This window comes from Bos grunniens, chromosome 14, assembly GCF_055505025.1.
Source record: "Bos grunniens cultivar Pamir isolate PY7600 chromosome 14, Bosgru_T2T1.0, whole genome shotgun sequence".
Taxonomy (NCBI): Eukaryota; Metazoa; Chordata; class Mammalia; order Artiodactyla; family Bovidae; genus Bos; species Bos grunniens.
The window spans coordinates 50,126,854-50,152,031 of NC_141178.1; the positions used below are offsets into that span (position 1 = coordinate 50,126,854).

Below are 25,178 nucleotides of genomic sequence, written 5' to 3' on the forward strand. Positions count from 1 at the left end.
CTTAAATTAGCATAAACTGTGGAGTTTTATTTGCCTACTTTACAATTTAGTATAATTTGAAGATCTGGGTTTACTTTTCTTTCTTCTCCCCTAGCTTTCAACAGAAGTATAATTAACAAATGTCATATAAATTTAAAGTATACAACTTGGCGATTTGATATACCTATACACTGTAAGATACTCTTCACAATTAAGCTAATTAACACATTGATCACCTCACATTGTTACCATAGTCTTTGTTGTTGTTGTTGTTTTCTTTCCTCTTTTGGTGGTAAAAGCACTTACTGCTGCTGCTGCTGCTAAGTCGCTTCAGTCGTGTCCGACTCTGTGTGACCCCATAGACGGCAGCCCACCAGGCTTCCCCGTCCCTGGGATTCTCCAGGCAAGAACACTGGAGTAGGTTGCCATTTCCTTCTCCAGTGCATGAAAGTGAAAAGTGAAAGTGAAGTCGCTCAGTCGTGTCCAACTCTAGCGACCCCATGGACTGCAGCCCACCAGGCTCCTCCGTCCATGGGATTTTCCAGGCAAAAGTACTGGAGTGGGGTGCCATTAAGATCCTAGCAAATGTCAAGAATATAATACAATATTAAGTATATTCACATTGTTATGTCAGATCTCCAGAATTAGTCATCTTGTGTAGCTGAAACTTTGTACCCCTTGACCAACGTCTCCCCATTTTTCCCCTCCTCCCCATAATTCTATTTTCTGCTCCTTTAAGTTTGCCAGAGTAAGTAAGATGTATACTTATAGCATACGTAAGATATATTTTGTCTGTCTCCCAGAGCCCCATTATTATAGCATTTTATTTTTTCCCTTCTAAAGATTGGTACACAATTTTACATTTTCACTTTTTTTTCTTTAATTCATTAATGATTTTACTAGATATTAACAAATGGGAAAAGTTGCATTGGCCGTAATCAAATTATAACTGTTCAAGAAAAATAATCTAAACTGCAGCCGTATCTAATGACAATTTTAAAATATCACTACTCACTGCTACTATCACTCATTGCTACTACTATCCTGATACAAAATAAGTGCTTTCCACTAACATATGTTAGATTCCTGACTATAAGAGCATAAATTTAGGACTTCTTATTGGGAACGTACAGGATCCTGGCATCATGAGTTACCAGTTTCCTCTGTTCTAGTTAGCCACCTTTCTGGAGATTTAAAATTCAAGTATTTCCACTAATCTCATTACTGAAATTTCCAATGCATTTTTGGACAAAAAATAAGTGGATACAACTTGAAAACTACATTTGCTTATAGCAATCGTTTACTTTTTCCCTCTCATACCTAGAATCTAACCTACATACAGAAATCCCCAGAGTAAACCTACTCCTTGTGTTTGATGCTTTTTGTTGCAGCTTCATCATCTTCTCCGTTAGGACTCTGATCACCTACGCCAGGTTACCTTGAGTGCTCCACTTTTATAGGAGTCTGCATTCCTTACCCTGGGCCTATTTGTCAATTTGTCCTTTGATGTCATGGTGATGACAGAATAAAATATTGCTAAGAAAGAGTTCTTTAAAGTCAAACAAAAGTGGTTTTTAAAATTGTTAATTGATAGTTCCCTTAAAAAAGAATTTAAAAGATTGTTTCTATGAATTAAGAATCACTACACTGTTTATTTTCATTTTAAATAACTTTTTCATTAACCAAACTATTAAGACACATTTCTCTTTAGTTGTTTTTAATTCCTGGATTTCATTTTTCTGGAAAATGCTGAGAGTCATATTTTGGGTTTTATTTTATGGTCACATGATGGGTTTTGTACATTTCTGCTGGAAGACGGATGACTGAGAATTCAACCACCCTCTGCAATACTATCCAACGTGAAACTATGTCTCAGTTTCTAAATAACCAACTAAGAAATGCATCTTGGAAATATACTCCTTTTCAGTTAGAAACTTCATATATATAGTTTTTGAGCTCCTAAAGCGTTATATATGTTAAAAAGAGTTTCCAGAATGTATAAAAGAAAAAGCAGTCCAACACTGGAATACATAAATGGCAGCCAGCTGGCTCATTATCATCGTGCTTTTTAATAATGAGAGCAGGCCTTGCCATAGACTGTTTCCTCCTCATACCTGCGTGGGATTCAAAACAAGGCGGCTATGGTGCCGCTGCTGCGGCAGGTGCTGGTGAAGCCCTGACACAGCGAGCCAGCCCCTTCTGATGCTGCTGTTCACAGCCCTGACTGGTGACTGAACACCAAGTATTCAGCTAACGATGGGCCTTGTTTCCTGGAAGAGATTCATCTTCACAACAAAGCTCGAAGATTAAAGGTAATTTATGTGTACAGATCTCCAAGGCTTTGGTGCTCAGACATCACAGGTGGGTCAGACGTGAGGCCTGGGCTCAAATGACCTGTCTTCCTGCAGGATCATCCCAGAAATTCCTACACCACTGAAAATCTGTCATGGATAGATTAAAAGAAAGGAAAGGAAAGTTTAAGTTGCTCAGTCATGTCCGACTCTTTGCGACCCCATGGACTGCAGCCTCCCAGGCTCCTCTGTCCATGGGATTTTCCAGGCAAGAGTACTGGAGTGGGTTGCCATTTTCTTCTCCAGGGGATCTTCCTGACTCAGGGATGAAGCTGCGTCTCCTGCATTGCAGGTGGACGCTTTACCCTCTAATCCCCCAGGGAAGCCCTAGATTAAAAGAGGATGTGGACAAAAACTCCGTGGAACGAGTCCTCAGAGGGAAACGCTGTGATTCCAGAGTTCCTGCCCTCACTAGAAATTTCCTTGACCTAACCTTTCCAACCTAGATAGCACATTGAAAAGCAGAGACATTACTTTGCCAACAAAGGTCCGTCTAGTAAAGACTATGGTTTTTCCAGTGGTCGTGTATGGATATGAGAGTTGGACTGTAAAGAAAGCTGAGCGTCGACGATTTGATGCTTTTGAACTGTGGTGTTGGAGAAGACTCTTGAGAGTCCCTTGGACTGCAAGGAGATCCAACCAGTCCATTCTGAAGGAGATCAGCCCTGGGATTTCTTTGGAAGGACTGATGCTAAAGCTGAAACTCCAGTACTTTGGCCACCTCATGCGAAGAGTTGACTCACTGGAAAAGACTCTGATACTGGGAGGGACTGGGGGCAGGAGGAGAAGGGGACGGCAGAGGATGAGATGACTGGATGGCATCACTGACTCGATGGACGTGAGTCTCAGTGAACTCTGGGAGTTGGTGATGGACAGGGAAGCCTGGCGTGCTGTGATTCATGGGGTCGCAAAGAGTCGGACATGACTGAGCGACTGAACCGAACTGAACCTTTCAGGGAGCCTCTGGAAATATCTACCTACTTGTTGCCACTGGGGAAGGAAGCATAAACAAACATCGTGGGAGGGACATGGAATCTTTGTTTTTGGAGGTGGTAAGGCTCAGGCTTGGGTTTTATAACTTTTGCAATATGCTGATTTGTCAATATAATGATTAAAGGAAAACAGTTGGCTATTAAGCAGTGATGTGGAGAAAGAAGCAAAACAAAATGAAATACCACAATGAATGGAAGGATTCGGCAGAAGGATATAATAGGGAAATTTAGAAACCCTCTGGCACGCTGTTGGAAGGGCTGCAGCAAGCAACTGCATGGTATAAAAAAGAGCTTTAAAGCAGACTCACAGACAGAGAAAACAAACTATTGGTTACCAGTGGGAAGAGGGAAGCGGGGAGGGGCAACATAGCAATAGGGGAGTAAAGTGTTAGTCGCTCAGTCATGGTCTGTCTCTTTGCAATCCCTGTAGCCCGCCAGGCTCCCCTGTCCATGGAATTTCTCAAGCAAGAAAACTTGAGTGGGTTGCCATTTCCTTTTCCAGGGGATCTTCCTGACCTAGCGATTGAACCTACATCTCCTGCACTGGCAGGTGGATTCTTCACCACTGAGCCACCAGGGAAGCCCTTATAAAACTATACGTACTAATAAAACTATGTTCAGATATATGTTGTTTGATAGAAGGAGTAAGAGATGAAAACGAAATGGAAACTTTGGAAAAGTTTCATTTATCAAACTAGCTTTTAATATCACAGACACAATTTAAAAGGAAAAAAAAAAAGCCTGATCTTAATAAAAGACAATCTTCTTTCAATATTCAATAACAATGGAGGTATTTAACACAAGTGAATGATTGAGGAGTGTAGGGAGGAAAGTTCATCAGTAGAATTGTAATGCACACAAAGGACTGCCCTGGGAAAGAGAATTTAATAAAAACAAAGGTGGACCAAACACTATGAAAAGATTTTAATAATTCATCCTGAATTCTATTCCTTCTTGCATTAGGGCTTCCCTGGTGGCTCAGTGGTAAAAAATCCACCTGCCAAGGAGGAGACTCAGTTTAATTTCTGAGTTGAGAAGATCCCCTGGAGAAGGAAATGAAAACCCACTCCAGTATTCTTGCCTGGGAAATCCCAAGGACAGTGGAGCCTGGCGGGCTACAGTCCAGGGGTTTGAAGAGAGTTGGACACAACTTAGTGACTTAACAACAACAAAAACCAGCTTTCATTCTCTGTGGTATGCCATCCAGGCGTCTAATTCAGGTTGGCGTTAAAACATCTAGATATGAATGCTAATTAAAACTGCCCTTTCATTCTGAAAAATCACATTCTTCTCTTTAATATCAAATACAGGCTTATAACTCAATACTTTAAAATATTTTAGATTCCTTTTTCTTGGTGAATAAAATCAGAAAAGGCAGGAAACTGATTATCTAATGTGGATGCCATATTGTTAACCACTTCCCATCTTAATTTTAAAAGTAAATGCTAAAAATAGTCTGTAATATTTATTCTAATTCATATTTTGAATTTCTCCCCTTTGTCAGAACCTCAAGGTAAACCTCCATGTTCAATAATTAGGGTAGGTATGGATCTACTTGGGTTCCTTCCTAGCTTTCTGAATTATAATTACTGAAGAAGTATTTTAGTAACAGAGTTATGCAAGATTTCTGATTCTTGCATAACATAAATCAGCACACATTTTATCACCATGAAAAATCTAAGCATAGCCTTACCTGAAAGATTAAAGATATTACTAAATGCCTATATTATTCTGCATAACAGAAAAATAAAACAGTACTATTTTCAAATAGTTTTAACCTTAATTTCAGCATCTGTGATGGGGCATTTCTGCCTACATCTCAGTAAATCTCTCTGAAATGAATTTACTAAAGCTATATTTATTTCGAACTGCAGAAATGGAGAAAGCCAAAAAACTTTGAAATTTCAATGTTACTTGTGATTCCAACACATCCATCAATGAATACAGTAATTAAAAAATGGTTGTAGAACACCAATCTATTTCTCCTACTCATCAATCGTCAAACTCTAAAACTGCTCATGGGAGATATGAGAGAGTAACTTGGACAATTTGGTCATGATTCTAGGATTAAAAAATTCTAGAGTTTAAAAAACTCTGGAAGTTAGAAAAAATTTTTTGGCCATACCATGAGGCTTGAACGATCTTAGTTCCCCAACCAGGGATCGAACCCAGGCCTCCTGCAATGGATGCACAGAGTCCTAACCGCTGAACCGCCAGGGAACTGCATTAAATGGCAAACTTAAAAGCATTAACTTTCAGTAAATTCATGTGGAGATAGGAGAATATGCTTGTAGTTTGAAGCCTGACATGTCCCTTGGTTGTCACAGTCCTCAGATAACTATGATCTTACACCAGGGCAGAGTAAGAACATTAATCATGGTGATGACATACCGAGTGTCAAGGCCACAGTGGCCTCTATGTTCCTTGAACACATCATGCTGGCTCCCACTCGGACTCCCACATTTGCACTCTGCTCTCTAGAATCGAATGCACTTTCTCTGAGATATCTGCATGACTCACTCTTGCATTTCACACAGGTCTCCAACCCAACAGAACTTCCTCCTTGGAAGATGACATCCCCTCATCCCATCTTGTCCCCTGTCACCTCTCTGACTTCTGTTCTTTTCTGTATTTATGTCACCTACCATGTTACCATTTATTTACTTTGTCATCTGTTTCACTCCCACCTGATTTACATTATATAACAGTAGGGAGGTTTTTGCCTTTTTTTTTTTTTTTCCCAATGCTTGATACCAGAAACTAGAACAGTGTTGGCACATAATTAGTGCTCAATGTATATTAACTGAGTGAATGGAAAGTAAATACATGGATGAATGAATGAGAACAGAACGATTGAACATGACTGATCGGAGACAGCATTTCTCTGCTGAACTCATTTAGTTGCAAATGATATTTCATCTAAGCTCTTAGTAAGCTTGCAATGCTTCCCAGGTGGTTTAGTAGTAAAGAATCTGCCGGCAGATGCAGGAGAGGTGGGTTCCCTGGCTTGGGAAGATCTCCAGGAGGAGGAAACGACAACTCACTCCAGTAGTGTTGCCTGGAGAATCCCATGGACAGAGAAGCCTGGCAGGCTACAGTTCAAAGGGTTTTAAAGAGTCAGATATGACTGAGTGACTGAGCGTGGGCATGAGTAAGCTTGCAATAGAGCACAAAGTACTCAGCAATTAAAATAAAGGGGACAATTCTGTCTATTGTGTCACTCACACAGGTGTAATTGCTCCTTTTAGAGAAACAAAGTCTTGCCACACTTCATAAGCAAGGACATGCTGTGTAGGACTTGAAATCCATAATTCAGGCATATCAAGTCAAATGGAATTTCATGGATGAAAACCTACTGACTTGAATCAACTTTTTCTATCTACCTCTTCAAAACCTCTACCCATCAAAACCCAGTTCAAACACTACCTTCTCCAGGGAAAGTTCCAACCATCTCCAAGATATATGTTGCTTCTGATTCTTATTTTTTAGCTGTAACTCTCCTAGGTCATTTATTTTTTTCTTGTAGTCTAAGTCATTTGTTATTTTTATTATATTTTTGTTATCTTATTTTGTCACATTATTATTTACTTTAATAATTGTTTGTTGTTCATGCCTCATGTCTGTACCATAAGCATCATCAATTTATGATGTTACCTAGCCAATAGCACCAACTGCAGTCCTTTGCATGGATTAAGTACCAAGTAAGTTTGAATAAACAACAACTACTATTCTCTCAAAATCTAACTGGCCTCATACTAAGAACAGACTATGACTGGCGACAGAAGACTCTCTGCCTACCAGATTACAATGAGGACTAAATCCTGTTCTATTATTTTCACTTATATGGTTTCATTTCTCTGTGAAAACTGAGATGTGACAGAAGAGGAATAAGTAATTATGAAGAAGGACCTGACTTGAATCTGATACAGCTGTAGGAATTTATGTACCTACTGGCTTTCCCAAACAGGTTCCTGAATAGAACCCATCTAAAACTCCTCCTTACAGTTTCAGGAAGAGCATATTGTGTGGGCTTTTAGACTGTGATTTTGCCAGAAGTAGGAAGGCAGTGGTAACCCCAAGAAAACATCTAACTCACAACAATTGAGTAACAAGGACCCAAACCACTGAAGAAAAGGTAAAAAACCTTTTTTCTAGAAAATATTCTAGTCACCAGCTCCTACCAAGCAAGTTCCTAGAGTGCATAAAACAGATGCACAATTTTGTACCTAAAGTATAAATCTTAAGATATATAAAGAATGATAAGCTTCTAGGCCACAGTGATATAAATGTGGGATTGCATTCATTTTGTATGAATAAACAGTCACTGAAAATAGAACTAAAGCCAGAAATTACTCTGCAAGAATTAACGAATCTCTGAAATCTTATTCCAAATACGTTTCCAGCTATAATTTCACAGAGCTAAATGTAATAAACAAGAAAGTCCAAACATAACGAGGTGTAGTGAAGACGCAGGCAAAGATGCAGCACGGTGGGAGTCACGTACCGATGCACGCCGCTGTTGCACATGATGACGTGGCAGGCCCCCAGCCTACTGCACAGCTCCGAGGACACTGACAGCAGCCCAACTCCGGAGGCGCTGCAAGCCGTGTTCACACAGGCGGCCGTGCGCTTGGATCTGATAAATGAGGCCACCAGTCGATAAAGTTCATCCAAAACATTGAGAGGCCTCATGAGCTACAGGAAAAAAAAAAACGATAAACATAAAGTTCAACATGTTTAATAGAAAGAAATCTTTTTAGATGGGCTATAATTCACAGTCATTATAACCTACAGTCTAAAATATTTTATTATGGAGGTAACAGAACTGGAGCTCATAAATTTTATACTGACACCATGCTCAAGAACAACACCAACAAAATTAAATAAAAGGTAAATGGTAAAATATAGGGTCAATGCAATCTTCTATTTTTACCTTATCTATGTAGGCAGCTTTAGATGTAGAGTTTGGTGGTGAATTTGACTTGTCCAAATAGAATGCCCTGTAAGAATCCAAAGAATAAATGATCATTTATTGCTAGCAAAATTAAAAAGCATGAAGACGTGCAAGTTTTACTGATTTCCTTTTAAAGACAAATGAATTAACAAAGTACTGAATGCTAGCATGAGTGGAACTGCAAAAAAAGAAAGTTTTCCATTCAGAAAAAAACAATTAAAGCTACCATCACCTCTATTATTTATTATACGGCCTTAGAGAGATATTTAATTTGTATATGCCTCAATTTCCTCTTTTGTAATTTGGAGATTTTAGTAGTTTATATTAATAATACTTCATGAGGCAGCCAAGAAAATGAAGTGAGTTAATGCAAATAAAATACTTAGGAGGGGACACAGCACAGAATAAGTGCTCACTGATGCAGTAATTAATATTATTATAAAAGTTGAAGAAAGATATTTTCTCATGACTGTTGAAAAACATGATCTGGTTTTAATTTATTATGCAAGTGACAGATTATGAAAATAATTCTCCAAACACTAATTTTAAACAGATTACTTAGCTGGATTCTTTCAGCCATAAGTTATGTTCAGATGAGAAGTAAAATTCTCTTCCAAGATATACTTGTTCTTTTTTGTCACCAGGATGCAATATGGTCACAACTATTTTAATACACTAAGTGGAAAACTCACTCTAGAAAAGTGATACACAGCTGGCCACACTGAGCACTCTCCCTACTTTCTAAAAGAGACAGTCCTTAAAAAAAAAAAAAAAAAAGTTGTCACTGATTCAGCCAGTGAAGAGGAGGATCACGTAGATCTAATCCTGCTATAGTCACTTGAACTGACGTGGCAGAAATCTACAAATTTTCACTGGGACAAAATGCTTAAAGAAAAAACCCCACATATTTGATGAAGCAAGCTAATAGAAAAACAGAATAAAACATTTTATAGATTTAAAATGTATAAATGCCCACATCAAGTAAAACTTTATTCTGAAAGAATCTCACTTTTTCTAAATGCTATAGTGCTGTGCTTAGTCACTCAGTCCTATTCGATTCTTTGGGACCCCATGGCCTGTAGCCCTCCAGGCTCCTCTGTCCATGGGATTTCCCAGGCAAGAATACTGGAGTGGGTTGCCATGCCCTCCACCAGGGGATCTTCCCAACCCAGGGATCAAACCCAGGTCTCCTGCATTGCAGGTGGATTCTTTACCGTCTGAGCCACCAGGGAAGCAAATTCTATAGAGCAAAATGAAAATAGATAAAGCATCTCATGATATAACCACACCCTTCAAAATGCTTTTAGAAGATAAAAGCTTATGACAAATTCAGAGCTAAATATATTTACTGATCCAGACTTGTGTGAGTAGTTAATATTCATTAATCCATAATTACAGAAAGTGGCAAATTATTATAAAATATATCTATGGGCTGATGACACTGAGAGAAGGTAACCATGAAATACAGCTTCTTCCTGACTCCTATGAAATTTACACAGCCAAGAAATATTTTAATTCAATCAATTATTTCTTAAAATAAAAATTTAGATTTGAGCCTGTAACTAATTTTGGGTACTCTCTGTTCAGAAAAATGATTGTTCAGCCATGAATTTTACCATCCCTAAGGTTTACAGGTATTCACAGAACTTCAGTATTTTTCAGAACATGACAAATTTCCAACATGAAATACATTTCTAATGCACTTCCCTTAATTACAAAAGTCTGGCAATACCCCTTAATCAAAATTTATGAGAGAGTTAATGGTAAAACTGGATTAATGCCAAAATTGACTGTAATTTAATATGCTTTTGAGGTTAGTAAGAATGAAGTCATGGCTCTTTGTCTCAATAAGCAAATCTTATTAAGACGGTTTTGAAAACACGCCTGCTACTTTACATAGGATGAACAGTAAGTTTCCTTTCATGCAGGCATGCATCAGGTTTCCTTGTTGCAACTTTGTAAATGAACCTTGCCTTACAAAATAAATGCAGTATGATAATATTTTCTATTTAGTCCCTAGAGAATAAAATACCAAGAAAAGAGGGGATGTCATGTTACAATAAATGCAGTATAAATATATCCAAATTAAATAACTAAAATGAAATGAATCTTGGGAAAGTATCTCATACAATCTAACAGCAAGGACAAATACAGAGGTATCTAGAATGTAGTCCAGGAAATGATAGGTAGGTTAAAAACTTACAGAAAGATACTGAAATACACACACATGAGGAAGAAGGAAGGCTCCATAAGAATATGGTACATGAGTTGGACTTGGATGGATGGATGGGATTCAGGACAGGCCAAAATGGAAAAACAGAATTTCAAGTAGAGGCAACACTATGAACAATTAGAAGAGAAAGAGAAATGGGTGGAGCCAACTTTGCCAGACAGCAGGTTCATGTAAGGCAGAGAGACTGAGTATTGCACAAGTGGGCTGGATTCATAGTGTGAGGAAATGAAATACCAAATTAAGATATAATTAATTTGTTAAGCAGTGGAGAAGCACTACACAGGGAAAACTTTGTTACCAGTGAAAAAGTAAGAATAAATGGGAAATCCTCCAATTAAAAAAATAATAAAATTGCTGAAGCTGAAGCTCCAATACTTTGGCTACCCAATGTGAAGGGCCGACTCAATGGAAATGACCCTGATGCTGGGAAAGACTGAGGGCAGGAGAAGCGGAGGACAGAGGATGAGATGGTTGGATGGCATCACTGACTCGATGAACATGAGTTTGAGCAAGCTCTGAGAGATGGTGAAGGACAGGGAAGCCTGGATTGCTGCAGTCCATGGGGTTGCAAAAAGCTGGACATGACTTAGCAACTGAACAACAGCAACAATAAAATTACTTTTTTAAAAAGAATAAATAGAAAGAAGTACACGACCCATCAGCTATGACAATTTAGGGAAATTTGAGACCCTAGAAGTGAAAAGACTAGTTTAGTTTTTTTTTTTTTTTTTGCAGCATGTGGGATTTTACTTCCCTGACCAGGGATCAGTCCCATGCCTCCCTGCATTGGAAGTAGGAGTCTTAACCACTGGACCGCCAGGGAAGTCTGGGACACAGGGAATTGACATCTGCCGTGAAAGAAAGAAAATGCGTGTGGGGAACATCAAGATTAATTCAGACTCATGCAAGTTAATATACTAACAAGTTAGAAAACTGATTTTTCAAATAAGTAACATATTAGGATCACAGCTCTATAGGGTCAAGCTGATGCTCCAGGAATGGTCAGGCTTTTACATAAAGAGAGACCATGCAAAAGTCTGATAGGAGAGACACAGAGGTTAAATCAATGACAAAAGTGACTGGTATTTGGCAATCTCTCTGGCTGTTCGTCTCCCTTTTTCTGGGCATGCTGGAAGACAACCAGTTTCTAAGAGGTAATTAAGGCACAAGAGTCACTGGTGTTTTATAAGTAAGGAGGAACAACTACAGTATTCCACTCAGGTCTCTGCTAGATTCTTGTCTGTTCTTTACATCAGTGCTTATGAGATCATTTCTGTATTTATAATAATTTATGGAAATTTTTCACTTGGCCAGACTCATATATAATTCTAATATCATGTCCTATCTCTAAATATTCTAACCTGGATCATGTAGTTTTGGGATTTTAGCATTTACTCTGCATTTCAAAAAGGAGTTATAACAGTGTTTGGTCAATTATAGATATTAGTCATAGACATGCCATTATTACAATGGTACAGCAGTTGACTATAGGTATGACTGTTTCATAAGTACTATTGTTAAACTGCCTTTGACTATCATAGCACTTAAATTAAAGGGGGAAAATCCACAGAAAATCACATCAAAAGATACTGATCTCTTGTATAAATGAAAATCACCAGATAGGTTCAACCTGTGCCCACATATGGGCAAAGAATACATGCTAAATAAGTAGGTAGGAGAATGGTGATTTGCACCTTCATCCCACCCGCCTTGAGTAACCATAAGCATTAGCTCTGACTTCTCTGAAACAGGTTTTACCTAAAGTTATATGAAGAGAAATCCTCAATAATGAGATAAACCTGGATTTGCTTGGATAAATTTGTCTCTTGGCTTGTCAAAAACAGAGCACCTAAAGTTATAGTTTGCTGTCCCATAATCAAAGACAGTGCCTGATTCATAGCCTGTAATAATACTTGATGTAGTATTGAATTGAGTTTTATTTCATGAGAGATCTAAAACACACAGTTGAACAACTAAAAATATGTGTGACCTGATAGACAAAAGGAAATATATTAAATATCTTAATTTAAAAATAATTATTATGCACTTTTGAAAAAGAATTCTTTGTAGGAAGGATTCTTTTTAAGTTTATAACTATTAGGCTACATCTCAGTTAACACTGAAGCAAATACTTATAGGATTTAACAATCATCAGAACTTAAAAATAGAGAGGAAGGGTATTTAATATTTCCTCCTCGATGAGAGAAAACGATGATTAAGAGACAAATATTCATAAGATCTCTTGCAAGACTCATAGGAGTGTTGTTTTACCTACAAATGACTAGCAGAAATGATACAGCAAATTCTTCTTCAGTGTTTTAAAGAAGAAAAGATGAAAATAAACATGATTAAGTACTATCATGTTTAGATGTTAAAAGCCTAACTTTTGGCTTCTATACTTACACACTGCTGCTGCTGCTGCTGCTGCTGCTGCTGCTGCTAAGTCGCTTCAGTCGTGTCCGACTCTGTGCGACCCCAAGAGACAGCAGCCCACCAGGCTCCGCCGTCCCTGGGATACTCTAGGCAAGAACACTGGAGCGGCTTATACACTAGACCCTATAAAAAATGGTGATTTTGTTTAACTGGGCTTCCCTGGTAGCTCAGATGGTAAAGAATTCATCCACAATGCGGGAGACCCAGGTTCGATCCCTGGGTTGGGAAGATGCCCTGGAGGAGGGCTTGGCAACTCACTCCAGTGTTCTCGCCAGGAGAACCCCATGGACAGAGGAGTCTGGCGGGCTACAGCCCATGGGGTTGCAAAGAGTCAGATACAACTGAGCAACTAAGCACACAAACACAAGGTCTTTAGTGCACAACATTTGACACGTAGCACATCACCCAATGTTATTGATGGCTATCATTATCATTTTATTCATTACTTAACATCTTAATGCTCAAACTACCGCACAATTGCACTCATCTCACACGCTAGTAAAGTAATGCTCAAAATTCTCCAAGCCAGGCTTCAGCAATATGTGAACCGTGAACTTCCTGATGTTCAAGCTGGTTTTAGAAAAGGCAGAGGAACCAGAGATCAAATTGCCAACATCCACTGGATCATGGAAAAAGCAAAAGAGTTCCAGAAAAACATCTATTTCTGCTTTATTGACTGTGCCAAAGCCTGTGACTGTGTGGATCACAATAAACTGTGGAAAATTCTGAAAGAGATGGGAATACCAGACCACCTGATCTGCCTCTTGAGAAATCTGTATGCAGGTCAGGAAGCAACAGTTAGAACTTGACATGGAACAACAGACTGGTTCCAAATAGGAAAAGGAGTGCGTCAAGGCTGTATATTGTCACCCTGTTTATTTAACCTATATGCAGAGTACATCATGAGAAACGCTGGACTGGAAGAAGCACAAGCTGGAATCAAGATTGCCGGGAGAAATATCAATAACCTCAGATATGCAGATGACACCACCCTTCTGGCAGAAAGTGAAGAGGAACTCAAAAGCCTCTTGATGAAAGTGAAAGAGGAGAGTGAAAAAGTTGGCTTAAACATTCAGAAAACGAAGATCATGGCATCCAGTCCCATCACTTCATGGGAAATAGATGGGGAAACAGTGGAAACAGTGTCAGACTTTATTTTTTGGGGCTCCAAAATCACTGCAGATGGTGACTGCAGCCATGAAATTAAAAGACGCTTACTCCTTGGAAGGAAAGTTATAACCAATGTAGATAGCATATTCAAAAGCAGAGACATTACTTTGCCAACAAAGGTTCATCTAGTCAAGGCTATGGTTTTTCCTGTGGCCATGTATGGATGTGAGAGTTGGACTGTGAAGAAGGCTGAGCGCCGAAGAATTGATGCTTTTGAACTGTGGTGTTGGAGAAGACTCTTGAGAGTCCCTTGGACTGCCAGGAGATCCAACCAGTCCATTCTGAAGGAGAGCAGCCCTGGGATTTCTTTTGGAAGGAATGATGCTAAAGCTGAAACTCCAGTACTTTGGCCATCTCATGCGAAGAGTTGACTCACTGGAAAAGACTCTGATGCTGGGAGGGATTGGGGGCAGGAGGAGAAGGGGATGACAGAGGATGAGATGGCTGGATTGGCATCACTGACTCGATGGACGTGAGTCTGAGTGAACTCCGGGAGTTGGTGATGGACAGGGAGGCGTAGTGTGCTGCGATTCATGGGGTTGCGAAGAGTCGGACATGACTGAGCGACTGATCTGATCTGAACATTTTAAAATTTTTAAATAAAAATTGTACATATTTAAGGTAAATGCTATGGTGATCTCATATAAATATACACAGTGAAATGACCAGAGTCAAGCTAATTAATATATAATATATTTAATAACCTCACCTAGTTAACATTTTTTGTGTATGTAAAATCTCCTGGACTCCACTCTAAGCATAATTTCAGGGTTCAATACAGTATTATTAAGTATACACAACATGCCTGCACATAAGCTCTCTAGATGCATTTATCTTCCATAACCACAAATTTGTACCCTCTGACCAACGTCGTCCTATTTTCCCTTCCTCCCTTTTCTTTTCTGCTGCTATGAGTTCAACATCTTCATTTTTTCCCCCCAGATTCCACATAGAAGTGAGACCACACAGTATCCTTCTGTGGCTTATTTCAGTGAGCACAACGGCCTCCAGGTTTATCCCACTCTGTCCTGGCTGTGAGGTTTCTGCTAAGACATCTGCTGACAGCCTCGTGGAAGGTTTGTTCTCTATTACTGTACGTGAGCAATTTTTTTTTTTCTTTTCAGTTTTAAAAATTCTGCCTTTGATTTTACACACCTTTATTATAATGTGTCTTGGAGAAGAACTTTCAGGGTTGAAACTCTTTGGAGACCTATAAACTCAGGAACTTGGATGTCCAAATTTCCACCCAGATTTAGGAATTTCTTAGATATTATTTCTTTAAAAAGGCGTCTGTCCCTTTCTCCCTCTCTTCTCTTTCTGGGACTCCAGTAGTGAGTCGGTTGTTTCTCTTGATGGTATCCCATAATTGACATAAGCTTTTTTTAGTTTTTCTTTTTCTTTTTGTTCCTCTGACTGGATAATTTAAAACACTCTGTCTTCAAGTTCACTGATTTTTTTTTTTGCTTTTGCTTGGTTGAATCTGTTGAAGTTCTCTATTAAATTTGGCAGTTCAATCAACATATTCCTCAACTCAAGAATTTCTGTTTAAGTTTTTTAAATGGTTTCTATTGCTTTGCTGGACATCTAATTTTCTTCATTCACTGTTTTCCTAATTTGGTTGACCATGCTTTCTTACATTTCACTTTACTTCTCTGAGGATCGTTCTAAATTCTTTGCCAGGACATTTACAGATGTCCATTTCTTTAGAGTCAGTTATTGAAGCTTTTTTTTTCTCTTTTCCCTTTAGTGATTACATGTTTCCTAGATTATTCATGATCCTTGTGGTCTTGCGTTGGCATCTGTGCATTTGAAGGAAGAGGCAGCTCTTCCTATCTTCACTGACTGGCTTCAGCTGGGAAAACTTTTCACTAGTCAGTCCACACAGAAATTCTGCAAGGGCTATCGAAGGGAATCTTCAGCATGCAGGTCTGGTGCCTGGGTCAGCAAGTAGACCACAGGGACCAGCCTGGTACCTGGGTCTGCAGGAGCCCACCTGAAGCTCTCACTATTTCTGAATTCTGCTAATGAAAATACATTAAGAAACTGAAGATCCCCCAGGACTCTTTCTTTTTTTTTTTGTAATTTCATTCCTCAGATGAACAGATTACAGGTTAAGTTTTAAAGAACTCTTTGAAACGAAACATGATCTACGTCATGTTACCTCTGTAAGCCTTGCATCTAGAATATTGCCTTAGCCAAAGCAGCTGCTCAATAAGTATTTGTTAAGTGAATCACTACGTACATACTTAAGGAAAAGTGAGAATTAGCATGGATAAACAAGAAATCATCTCATCCACTACTGAGTCCTTTCTCCAAAGAACTATAAATTTGAGCAAGTGCATTCCAATTAAAAAGTAAATATGCCCTCATTGATTCCATGTATCTTTTAGACATTGTCCAATAATATCCTTCCTCTTCCAGTCAAAATTTTCTGCCAAGAAGCCTAACCTGGTAATCCTTCCAAACCTCTGAACAACTCCCCTCAGCTGACTCCATCCACCTCACTACTCACCCCATTCTCCCTAGTAATGCCAGTGAATTTATTTGTACTGACCAAAGTTGATGGTTTAATATAATTAAATAAATTAGAGAAATCAAATGGGTAGAAGTATCCTTAATTTATTAATGGCAATACAATTTTATTGAATTTTGTTAAGAAGTTACTTTAAAATCTTCCCTCCCTGTCAACATAGCTCCATGAGACTGGTTTTCTTCTATGAGATGCCTTGTACTCGTGCCCAATTGCTCAGTCATGTCCAACTCTCTGTGACTCCACAAACTGTAGCCTGCCAGGCTCCTCGGTCCATGGGATTGTTCCGGGAACCAGTGGGTTACCATTTTCTCTACCAGGGGATCCTTCCAACCTAAGGATCAAACGCACATCGAATGCATTGGTAGGTGGATTCTTTACCACTGAGCTACCAGGGAAGCCCATTGGAAGGGTTTTGAGTTATTAAAACAAGCATAGAAAGATTTAAAAGATGGATTTTCCCCTGTAAGCTATGCTATCACCCCAACCTAGATTAGTTACCAAACAAGAAATTAGTTACCATTAGTTACCATTCATCTCACACATCAAAGACTTTAAATATTGGTATATGCAGTGTTTGTTCAATTCTTTAGATGTTGAATACGAGAAATCACTACTTCACTCATAACTTTAATTTTGATTGCAGAATAACAAAAATGACCCTTATTAACTGCCCCCCAAATCTGGTGGCATTTAAGGTGTAGCAGAGCAGAGCTGCATGTGACGCCTTCCATTTAGCTTTTAATCACAAACTAGATAAAAAGCTACCACTTCTAATACTGTCTTTGGAGGCACCTGGAAGCCTCCTTCTACTTTGTTCGTAGCACAGTAGGGCAATCATCGTTTCTGTATTGGGACTAAATTCAGGCCTGGACACAAAACTGGGGCTGTGCATCCTTCTAGATAGTTTTCCACCATTGTCTCTATCTTTAACAGTTTTTCTGGTGTGAAATCAAAGACAGTATCTAAGTTATTCTCAGAAGTATCTCTGTGCACAAATAGTGAAAGTGAAAGTTGCTCAGTCATGTCCGACTCTTTGCCACCCCGTGGACTATACAGTCATGGAATTCTCCAGGCCAGAATACAGGAGTGGGTAGCCTTTCCCTTCTCCAGGGGATCTTCCCAATCCAGGGATCTAACCCAGGTCTCCCGAATTGCAGGAGGATTCTTTACCAGCTGAGCCACAAGGGAAGCCCAAGAATACTGGAGATAAAGCCTGCCCAATTCCATCCTGCAGAACTATTTTATGAAGATTGCCTCTGTCTTCCCCACAAGGCAGTGAGGTCACCTGCTCCAACACCGAGTCCCTTGGGAAGCCCTTGATTATAACTGTATTCTTCAAGTAAGTTGTTCTGTAGTAAACTCACAAAACCCATCTTCCATGAAATAAACCTGCAGATACGATGCCTTGTGAGGAGCTATTCCTTGACAGTGAAGTGAAAGTGAGAATCACGCAGTTGTGTCTGACTCGTTGCAACCTCATGGACTTGCAGTCCATGGAATTCTCCAGGTCAGAATATAGGAGTGGGTAGCCATTCCCTCCGAGAAGGCAATGGCAACCCATTCCAGTACTCTTGCCTGGCAAATCCCATGGACAGAGGAGCCTGGTAGGCTGCAGTCCATGGGGTTGCTAAGAGTCGGACACGACTGAGCGATTTCACTTTCACTTTTCACTTTCATGCATTGGAGAAGGAAATGGCAACCCACTCCAGTGTTCTTGCCTGGAGAATCCCAGGGACGGGGGAGCCTGGTGGGCTGCCATCTCTGGGGTCACACAGAGTCAGACACAACTGAAGTGACTTAGCAGCAGCAGCAGCAGCAGCCATTCCCTTCTCCAGGGGATCTTCCCAACCCAGGGATTGAACCCAGGTCTCCCACGCTGCAGGCAGATTCTTTACCAGCTGAGTCACAGGGGAAGCCAAGGAATACTGGGGTGGGTAGCCTATCCCTTCTCCAGCGGATCTTCCCGAACCAGGAATCAAACCGGAGTCTCCAGTATTGCAGGTGGATTCTTCACCAACTGAGCTATCAGGGAAGCCCCAGCTACTCCTTACACTAGGCAAATCCTGCTGCTGCTGCTACTGCTGCTAAGTCGCTTCAGTCGTGTCCGACTCTGTGCGACCCCATAGACAGCAGCCCACCAGGCTCCCCTGTCCCTGGGATTCTCCAGGCAAGAACACTGGAGTGGGTTGCCATTTCCTTCTCCAATGCATGAAAGTGAAAAGTGAAAGTGAAGTCACTCAGTCATGTCCAACTCTTAGCAACCCCATGGACTGCAGCCTACCAGGCTCCTCCATTCAAGGGATTTTCCAGGCAAGAATACTGCAGTGGGTTGCCATTGCTTTCTCTGCAAATCCTGAGGATGATGTAAATCTCCTCTCAACCTCATACTCAAGTCAGCTTATGAAGCATTGCTAGCTCCACTGGATGAAAAGGAGATCAAGGCTCAGAGATACTGAGAACTTGCCCCAAGTCATACAGACAATCAGTGCAAGAGTGGGGACTGGAATCCAAGTTTGACCAACTTTCCCTCCTCCAGTATATTACTACAGCAGGCAACTCCAGATCATTCACCTTCTGGTTTTTCTCATTATATCTTATTTCTACTTAGACTGTAGAAAGTCTAAGTTCAGTTCAGTCGCTCAATCATGTCCAACACTTTGTGACCCCATGGACCACAGCACGCCAGGCCTCCCTGTCCATCACCAACTCCTGGAGTTTACCCAAACTCATGTCCATTGAGTTGGTGATGCCATCCTCTTTCATCCCCTTCTCCTCCTGCCCTCAATCTTTCCCAGCATCAGGGTCTTTTCAAATGAGTCAGTTCTTCACATCAGGTGGCCAAAGTATTGGAGTTTCAGCTTCAACATCAGTCCTTCCAATGAACACTCAGGACTGATCTCCTTAAGGATGGACTGGTTGGATCTCCTTGCAGTCCAAGGGACTCTCAAGAGTCTTCTCCAACACCACAGTTCAAAGCATCAATTCTTTGGTGCTCGGCTTTCTTCACAGTCCAACTCTCACATCCATACATGACCACTGGAAAAACCATAGCCTTGACTAGACGGACCTTTGTTGGCAAAGTAATGTCTCTGTTTTTTAATATGCTGTCTAGGTTGGCCATAACTTTCCTTCCAAGGAATAAGTGTCTTTTAAATTCATGGATGCAGTCACCATCTGCAGTGATTTTGGAGCCCCCCCCCCCAAAAAAAATCTCTCACTGTTTCCCCTTTTATTTGCCATGAAGTGATGGGACTGGATGCCATGATCTTAGTTTTCTGAATATTGAGCTTTAAGCCAACTTTTTCACTCTCCTCTTTCCCTTTCATCAAGAAGCTCTTTAATTCTTCTTCACTTTCTGCCAGAAGGGTGGTGTCATCTGCATATCTGAGATTATTGATATTTCTCCCAGCAATCTTGATTCCAGCTTGTGCTTCCTCCAGCCCAGCATTTCTCATGATGTACTCTGCATATAAGTTAAATAAGCAGGGTGACAATATACAGCCTTGATGGACTCCTTTTCCTATTTGGAACCAGTCTGTTGTTCCATGTCCAGTTCTAACTGTTGCTTCCTGACCTGCATACAGGTTTCTCAAGAGTCAGGTCAAGTGGTCTGGTATTCCTACCTCTTTCTGAAAAAAAATTTTCCCATGAACTAAATGTCACTTGGTCAATTAAGCATATTACTATCTTTTCTTATTTAGCTCATAAGAAATGCAATGAGCATCATATTAGATCTATTAAAGATGCTTCTCCTTCAGACTAGGAAGATATTTGTTCATCTATGAGCTCTCATTGTGTTTTCTGAGTATATTTGGTGTATATCAGATTTCACTGATTTCTCAAGTATCAAGATGAAGTTCAAAGTTTATATCAACAGAAGCACCTCTAAGAAACTTTTAATTTATTACATAAATGCTATGAATGGAACAGAAATATAGGTTTTAAATTCTGCATAATGAACACGTCTTAATATAACAGACTTGAAAGAAGTTCAGTTTTGTTCTTTAAATATTTTGCATTTAATTCTAGTATCATCATTATATAATTAAATTATATCTAAAATTAAATTATTATATCTAATGTTATATTATTATATCTAATATGATAGTATATATTAGACAATTATTATATAATATATCTAATATAATATAAAATTATATATCTAATAATTCAATACTTTATTTTGGAATTTGATGCAAAGATAATGACATAATGCATGCTGATGATTTAAAATGTACGCAGATGAATTCCCCTTTCTTGACAATGTGTATGAGGTGCATTCATTATGAAGACAAAAACATGTTAGTGAGTTTAATTCACAGTCAGAAATCATCCAGAGATCATTTCTTTCATATACAAGTAACAATAAGACTCCAACTATTTCAGCTCCTTTTGCCTTTGTCTTCTGCTCTGGTCTTTGTCATAGCTTCTTTTCTGCTTCCACACTTATGAAGCTACCCCTTTTCAGAGAAAAGAAAACAAATCCAAATGCTTCCTTGCCCTTTGAAATTCCCAATTTTTCAAGAAGATTTTCCATATTTGTGTTGTCCTTAACTCTTTCATTGTTAGTGATTAAAGTTGCATTAAAGCACGTCCCCAAGCCAAACACATTAATACTGGGATCATTTCCTACTTCAGAGAAGCAGTGGAGTGCTGTGATTAAGTGTGTGCTGTGGAGCTGGAAATACCTAGCTTGAGTCCTGGCTGCAACATTGCCAGGTGCCTGCATTTGAGCAATTCACTGGCCCTCTCTGGATGTGAGGTGCTACCACCTGGGAAATTTCATGCATTATTTTGGCTTTTACTATGCATGACCTCTCAGAGAAGGCAATGGCACTCCACTCCAGTACTCTTGCCTGGAAAATCCCATGGATGGAGGAGCCTGGTGGGCTGCCGTCTATGGGGTGGCTACAAGTCGGACACGACTGAGCGACTTCACTTTCACTTTTCACTATCATGCATTGGAGGAGGAAATGACAACCCATTCCAGAATTCTTGCCTGGAGAATCCCAGGGACTGGAGAGCCCGGTGGGCTGCTGTCTATGGGGTCGCACAGAGTCGGACATGACTGAAGCGACTTAGCAGCAGGAGCAGCAGCATGCACGACCTCTATGCTTTCTCTCTGTATCAGAGAACAATGCAGGCACCCAATCCAGCATGTCTCTGTCTCCCTCTCAACAAATCATGTTTCTGGTGGAAAAGATTTTTTTCCCTCCATTTCTCAAATATTTCTAAAATCTATACCTTCCTATCCATCTCCATTTTTATCATCTATGTAGAGTTCTTATTTCCACTTGTCTGAACTATTTTAATAGATTCTTAATCAGTCTTTCCGCCTCTAGTCTCATTCTCACCCCTACTTTGTCCTCACTAGTACCCCCAGGCTGCTCAGTTATGTTCTGTATCATGGTTTGGTTGCCCCAAATTTTGGACATTGATAGATACATAAGCATTCATTAATTGTCCATTAATAAGTACCTTATCAGCAATGGGTAAACCAAAGAGAGAAAGACAAGATGAAAAGCAGAAACAGATATGCATAAAAAGAATTTAAAATTTGATGTAAAAATGTCAAAACAGAAGCTTATAATGGGAAAATAAGGGAAAAGACTAACCTCAGGAAGGTGAGAAGACCTCTCAGGAAGGACAGATTTTGAAATATTCCAAGGGATTCCCAGGTGGCACTAACGGTAAAGAACCCACCTGCCAATGCAGGACAGTAAGAGATGTGGGTTCAGTCTCTGGTTCGGGAAGATCCCCTGGAGGAGGGCATGGCAACCTACTCCAGTATTCTTGCCTGGAGAATCTCATAGACAAAGGAGCTTGGTGGGCTACAATCCATGGGGTCGCAAAGAGTCGGACACAACTGAAGCGACTTAGCATGCAAGAAAGATGGGAAGAAATTGGCCAAAGCAACTGAAATTAGAGTCCTTCTGACTGAAGTTACCAGAAGCCAAGCAAAGACGTATTTGATTTTCTTCCTGAATGACTGGGAAAACTTCACACACTTGAATCTATATAAGATGGAACATTGTCCTCAGTTGAAGTTGGGTGGTCTGTGTAACTAGACAGCCAATTTACAAACAGAATACCCTGACTCTTCACATAAATTATGACTTTCAATACATCCATATTAATTTTTCTGAGTTACAATTATGTCTTTTCAATCAAAAGCTCTGGGTCCAAGCTAAATTTCCTCACTGGTGAAGGGATAAGGTGATTTTCTTATCCCTTCTTTTGAAAGAAGGGATATGATTCTTTTGAAATAATCATTTAGAATGATTCACTCCCCTTCCATGGTCCATCCACCAAAGAAAAGAACTCTGAAATGTCAGCAAAAAGGAACTGAACAAAAGCAATAGGAAAAAAATTCACTGAGAGAGCTTGACTAGGCTGCTTTGAATGTATTTTTTAAAGACTGATTGTCCTTGTGCTCTGGTAGAAAAGTCAGCAGAGTTAAAAATAAGAATCAATCTTGCTTCCACAAGCAGGGACAATTTTTCCTCACAAAGTATATTTCCCTAACTGATTCTTCAGGGTGTGTTTATTTTTTCTTGGACACTTGCAGCTCTTTTTTATTCCAAAGGAAATTCTGAACACAAGGTACTTTGATCTTCCCTTTGCTTTGGTGAAAACAATAGCTTTTCTTAGCTTGCAGAGAGATAATTTTCTTCAAATGTTGCTTTTTGAAGATGATTTTATCTGCTGCTATTTGTCAGCCAGAACATCTACTCATCCTGGATAAACTATTTAAAGAAGGACTTATCACAAAAATGTGAAAACTCATAGTCAAATCATTCTAATCCCCTTTGTTACCCTCACCTAAAAATTGAATTAAAATTCCTTTCAAGTAATAATAAAATAAATATTAGACATAATTACAACTTCCCAAGGGTAAATGAATTAGTCTTAATTCACATAGAGATAAATATAGGCCAGATAATTAAATGAGATTATATGCATAAATATATTGGCGGCTCTATCATATTTTCAGAAAGTAACAGTGGCAAAGTTTAATAGAATTATAGCGTTTTTCAAATAAAGAAGAGGGATGTTGCTCTCAAAAGCGCCACTATAATTTCAACTTTGTCTGATCTTGTCTCATGTGAAATTTATGAACCTTGGCTACACTGATAAATTTTCTTTAGAGAAGTCTCCAACAGAGTCAGCATCTGTACCCTTCAAATGGCCCAGAATTTTCTGAATATAAAATGAAGTAGACTGGATCCTGGAATAAACTCAATAAAATGATAATACCCCACCCAAAGACCAATACATTGCAATTAACTGGATTTCCAATTCAAGTATTTTTACAGTACTGTGCATGCGTGCTAAGTTGCTTCAGGTGTGTCTGACTCTCTGTGATCCCATGGACTGCAGCCCACCAGGCTCCTCTGTCCATGGGATTCTCCTGGCAAGAATACTGGAGTGGGTTGCCATGTCCTCCTCCAGGGGACTATCTCTTATACCTCCTGCATTGGCAGGCAGGTTCTTTACCACTAGCTCCACCTGGAAAGCCCTTTTACAGTACTTGTTATGTACCAAGCACAGCGGTGAACTAACGTGGTTGCCCTCATGTATACATCAGCACGTAAATAACCTGCAGTTAAAACAAAATAAAAGAAAACACAGACTCTCAAAGAGTTTCAAAGAAGACACCAAGCAATTCCAGCTGAGGCTATCCCTGAAAGCTTCCTGCAGGAAGACAAATATGAGATGGGATGGGTCCTAATCACAGTAATTCCCCTACATGTGAACACGCTCCATTCCAAGAGCTCGTTTGTAAGTTCAATTTGTTGACGTGTTCAACAAAGTTAGCCTAGATACCCAATAAACATAATCAGCTATATTATACTGTACTGTAATAGGTTTATAATATGTTTTACACAAATAATACATAAAAAAACAAAAACAAAAAATAAAGAAAACATTTTTAATCTTCAGTACAGTACCTTGAAAAGTATGGTAGTACCAACTACAATAGTGCTGCTTTTACACTTGTTCCAGACAGCTTGGGCTTGCAACAAGGTACTGTATGTACTACAGTAGCACTGCACAGTAAGTGCACAGAAGCAAAACCACTTGCAGAGGACGCACTCACGTGACAGTGTACGCCAGACACACGGACCAACTTACGTGACTGGGCATGCAAACCCGCATTCACATCTTTGAAAGTTCACAACCTGAAGGCTCCTATGTAGGGGATTTACTGTCCATGCTTTCAGCACATGGAAATAGGGCTGGAGTGTGTCCTGAGTGAAGCTGGGTTGAAAGAAGTGAGGAACAGTTGATGGTACAGGAGGTAAAGGAGGGCATATTGGTTCTGTTCATCCATTTCTTTCATGCCTTGCTTCCTCCTGAATTCCAGCCTCCAGATGCTTTATTATTTCTCCTCAACCCTTCAGGACTTTTACTTATTCTTTTTTCTCTGTTAATCCTTAAGGAAATCAATCCTGGATATTCATTAGAAGGACAGTTGCTGAAGCTGAAGCTCCAATACTTTGGCCACCTGATGTAAGGAGCTGACTCATTA

The 25,178-nt window shown here is 39.6% G+C and overlaps 1 protein-coding gene across 2 annotated transcripts in view; it reads right to left on the bottom strand.

Moving 5' to 3' along the window:
- PREX2 (phosphatidylinositol-3,4,5-trisphosphate dependent Rac exchange factor 2) overlaps positions 1-25,178 on the bottom strand; it is a 302,207-nt gene that overhangs the window by 35,701 nt on the left and 241,328 nt on the right. For both annotated transcript variants that reach the window (XM_086336651.1, XM_086336652.1), the window contains exons 36-37: positions 8,256-8,322; positions 7,827-8,017 (exon numbers count right to left, since the gene is read on the bottom strand). In XM_086336651.1, the coding sequence (XP_086192777.1) occupies positions 7,827-8,017; positions 8,256-8,322 (258 nt within the window). The remainder of the gene's footprint in view (positions 1-7,826; positions 8,018-8,255; positions 8,323-25,178) is intronic.